General features: G+C 45.8%; 1 protein-coding gene across 1 annotated transcript in view; it reads left to right on the top strand.

The window, feature by feature from the left end:
- Window positions 1–1,190: 1,190 nt before the first annotated feature.
- The window catches only part of LOC121880319, a 50,836-nt gene continuing 47,251 nt past the window's right edge, over window positions 1,191–4,775 (top strand). Inside the window, exon 1 of the mRNA XM_042387477.1 lies at window positions 1,191–1,230. Within this exon, the coding sequence (XP_042243411.1) occupies window positions 1,216–1,230 (15 nt within the window). The 5' untranslated portion in view covers window positions 1,191–1,215. The remainder of the gene's footprint in view (window positions 1,231–4,775) is intronic.

Genomic DNA, 4,775 nt, shown 5'->3' with positions numbered 1-4,775 from the left:
CTAAAAGAAGATAACAGATATTGAAGATTTTCGCTGACTGGAACACGTTTCCTATCGCAAGATAAGACGAGAAGTGAGAAGTGGCTCTCCTGCTACTATGGTATCCTCAAAATTGCATCAATATAGAATAATTTTCATTTTTTGAAAACATAGCTGATTCAAGGTTTACTTGAGAAGATTTACTTAATCTGTATAAGTTTTAGACTCCAAAAATGTAGCTTTTAGGTCTTTACAATTAAATCTGAAAGAGAGGCGGAAGAGTAAAGTGTGACCAGCAGGTGGCGGCCAGCATCGTCACCCTTCACCACATGCTGTATTTATCAATCACTTTTGTAAGAGGAGCGGTGTGTTCACCAAGGCTCAGTTATGTATAACATGTTTTTGTTCTCAAGCGAGCTGGTAACAAAGTCCGACTTGAAAAAAAGTGATAATTTTGCTGCTTCCACTGAAAATTTTAAACCTTAATAAATTTGAGATATCTCAGTCGTTCATTAATTTTTTCTGGTTTAAATTTTCAGTGAATTCCAAGTGAACAGTACGGACTATTATAATTTCAAGTGAACAGTACGGACTATTATAATTTCAAGTGAACAGTACGGTCTATTATATCTTTCATCACCGAAGGTCAATAAATATATTGGGGTGACTGTGACGGCTATGTTGAAGGTATTAGTTCAGTGTTAGGAGCAACAGGATAAAGATCCGACCACTGCCAGGGAATTAAAATATTTATATTGCCAAGAGTGACAGAGTTAATGAAATTTTTGTGTGTGTCAGAAATTCAAACGTTTAGATAAAGGGAAGGTGTAACTATAGATAATTTAAATTTCAATAGTTTATTCCTTGATAGAGGAAGCGGGATCCTACCGAGTGGTGTCACTAGGTACCCCTGTCTATAGGTAATCTCACTACTTACGTGGAGTGGCAGGCCGACGTCTATTGGTTGGTTTCCCTGCGTCTAGGTGACGTAAGCTTTGAATTTTCGTGCATATTATAAAACAATGTCGATGTGTAATCTAACGATATAATTTGGCTCACGCAACATATTGATCTAATTGCAAAAACAGTAATTAAATGGGTCTTCAGTCAGGTGTGTGAGTGTACGGGAAGCTGTAGCGCATGCGCAGCGGTTACTTTCACGAGGGAGAAGAGAGCACATATATGAGTGCGCACGGCAAGCGGGACGTCATATCACCCTCACCTGTCCAACCCACCATGAATCTTCACAGGGTAGGTTGTCTCGCTGTGCTCCTGCTGTTTTGATTACTCTAGAAAAAGTTTTTTTTTATGTAGTCAGTTTGGTCCTCAGAGGTACTGGACATTAACATAGTTTCTTCATTTAGGAAAGTCAGTGGATATATTTATTTGTTTAATCCGTACGTTATGTTATCGAAGGGGAGTAAGAACTGTGGAACAATGAACTAAAATGATGAAACAAAAAATGGTAGAGTTGGTATTGGTTCCAATTGTTTTGGCGACAGACTATAACAGTTGGTGCGACACACATAATTACTTATTGGCGGTATGATGACTTTCAGTGGTAAGTATTTATGATACACCATCTTCGTTGGGTGTTAGTGATGATGTGTTTAGTGCTGTGTTACATGGCATCACTATTATAGCTAAACTTGCACACAAATAAAGCAACATTTCGAGAGAACTGCGTGAAACCATAATATCTCAATCTCGTGTCAGCGCAGATAACATGTCTCCAATATATACATTACAGGTACTCTACATGTTGTTAGCAGCTTTCAGTAGTTGTTGTTATCTATTTGTTTATTAACACAGAAGAGAGAGAGAAGAGCAACTCAGAAATTTATTACAACTTTCTCAGTCAAACTCTTGAGCCTGAAACTTTTACCTGTCAACCATATGGGCCTGGTGTCACGTATCACACACAGGATGACATAGTGAATCACGTGGGCCTGGTGTCACGTATCACACACAGGGTGACATAGTGAATCACGTGGGCCTGGTGTCACGTATCACACACAGGGTGACAGTGAATCACGTGGGCCTGGTGTCATGTATGACACACAGGGTGACATAGTGAAGCACGTGGGCCTGGTGTCACGTATCACACACAGGGTGACATAGTGAATCACGTGGGCCTGGTGTCACGTATCACACACAGGGTGACAGTGAATCACGTGGGCCTGGTGTCATGTATGACACACAGGGTGACATAGTGAAGCACGTGGGCCTGGTGTCACGTATCACACACAGGGTGAAATAGTGAACCACGTGGGCCTGGTGTCACGTATCACACACAGGGTGAAATCGTGAACCACATGGGCCTGGCGTCACGTATCACACACAGGGTGAAATAGTGAACCACGTGGGCCTGGCGTCACGTATCACACACAGGGTGAAATCGTGAACCACATGGGCCTGGCGTCACGTATCACACATTGGGTGAAATAGTGAACCACATGGGCCTGGCGTCACGTATCACACACAGGGTGAAATCGTGAACCACATGGGCCTGGCGTCACGTATCACACACAGGGTGAAATAGTGAACCACGTGGGCCTGGTGTCACGTATCACACACAGAGTGAAATCGTGAACCACATGGGCCTGGTGTCACGTATCACACACAGGGCGAGATAGCTAACCATTAATAAAGCTATGGTTTTAGCGAAGAAAAGAATGTTGAAAATATAAAATATTTTCAAGATGTCAGGTCGAGGAAGTGACCACGAACAATATTATTATTTTCTCAAGTATTTATTACGAAAGAATTAGTTACTATTATCTAAACTACGATATATTCATCTTGGATTTTTGTGTAATATTCAGTCTACACATTCCTCTCACAAACCTAGTACAGTATTCACCATTTGTAACTTAAACCTCTATGTTGCATCACTCACCTATCACTAATGTTTACTAAGTTCCTCTGTATGTCCTCATATTTTCCTCCTTTGTCATATCTTTCTCTACGATTAGCAGTGTATCTATCAATATTTTTCCCTCGTCTACTGTGTTGTTCTTCATCTTTTATTTCATTCACAGATATCTAAAACACTCCCTCCTCCAGTCTGTCTTCAGTATAACTAGTATACAACAATACCTGTTTTCTCTCTTTTGCTCTCATCACTTTGCATCACCCCACGTTCTCTATTATCTCCTGCTACACACTTTTCCAAACTAATTTACAACCATTGGCATTTTATCCTGAATAATTTAACCAACCGGTGTCATCCACTACAATTAGCTAATGTGTTGTTTGCACCCATTATCTCCATCGGTCAAGCCCGTGTCCCTCTCCATCATTCCTGCCTGGAGTAAGGTGGTCACTGGAGTAAGGTGGTCACTGGCGTAAGGTGGTCACTGGCGTAAGGTGGTCACTGGTAAGGTGGTCACTGGAGTAAGGTGGTCACTGGAGTAAGGTGGTCACTGGCGTAAGGTGGTCACTGGAGTAAGGTGGTCACTGGAGTAAGGTGGTCACTGGACTGGCGGTGGTCACTGGAGTAAGGTGGTCACTGGAGTAAGGTGGTCACTGGAGTAAGGTGGTCACTGGAGTAAGGTGGTCACTGGACTGAGGTGGTCACTGGCAAGGTGGTCACTGGAGTAAGGTGGTCACTGGAGTAAGGTGGTCACTGGAGTAAGGTGGTCACACTGAGTAAGGTGGTCACTGGAGTAACTGGAGTAAGGTGGTCACTGGAGTAGGTGGTCACTGTAAGGTCGATGAGTTAATTGGGTGTGAGGTGTGAGGATGGAGGATGTGGAGATGGAGGGTGTGGAGCACTGAGGTGGAGGTGGAGGATGGAGGGATGGAGGGTGTGTGGAGGGTGTGAGGATGGAGGATGAGGGTGTGAGGATGGAGGGTGAGGATGGAGGTGTGAGGATGTGAGGGTGTGAGGGATGGAGGGTGGAGGGGGTGTGAGGATGGAGGGTGTGTGAGGTGTGAGGATGGAGGGTGTGATGATGGAGGTGTGAGGGATGGGGTGTGAGGATGGGGGTGGGATAGAGGGTGGGAGGGTGAGGATGAAGGGGTGTGAGGATGGAGGGTGGTGTGAGGATGGAGGTTGTGAGGATGGAGGATGTGAGGATGGAGGTGTGAGGATGGGAGGATTGTGAGGATAGGGGTGTGAGGGATGGGGGTGTGAGGTGGGAGGTGGGAGGTGGAGGGTGTGAGGGATGGAGGGTGTGAGGGACATAGGTGGGGATGGATGAGGGGAGGGTGTGAGGATAGGGGTGTGAGGATAGGGTGTGTGAGGATGGAGGGTGGAGGATGGTGGTGTGGAGGGTGAGGATGGAGGTGTGAGGATAGAGGGTGTGAGGGATGAGGGTGTGAGGGGGTGTGAGGGTGATGTGATGATGGAGGGTGTGAGGTGTGAGGGTGTGAGGCCGAAGGGTGTGGGGTTAGAGGGTGTAGGTGTGAGGATGGAGGGTGTGGGGATAGGGGTGTGGAGGTGTGTGGAGGGATGTGATGATGGAGGGTGTGAAGATAGGGGGTGTGAAGATAGAGGGTGTGAGGTGTGAGGGTGTGAGGATAGAGGGTGTGAGGTGTGAGGGTGTGAGGATAGAGGGTGTGAGGAGGGAAGGTGTGAGGATGTGATGATGGAGGGTGTGAGGTGTGAAGGTGTGAAGATGTGATGATGGAGGGTGTGAGGATGTGAGGTGTGAGGTGTGAGGATAGAGGGTGTGAGGTGTGAGGGTGTGAGGTGTGAGGGTGTAAGGAGGGAAGGTGTGAGGATGTGATGATGGAGGGTGTGAGGATAGAGCAGGGGTGGGCAATTATTTTTGATGGAGGGCCACTTCATG

This window comes from Homarus americanus, unplaced genomic scaffold (assembly GCF_018991925.1).
Source record: "Homarus americanus isolate GMGI-L3 unplaced genomic scaffold, GMGI_Hamer_2.0 scaffold20930, whole genome shotgun sequence".
NCBI lineage: Eukaryota > Metazoa > Arthropoda > Malacostraca > Decapoda > Nephropidae > Homarus > Homarus americanus.
This window is presented reverse-complemented; position numbering and strand designations above follow the sequence as displayed.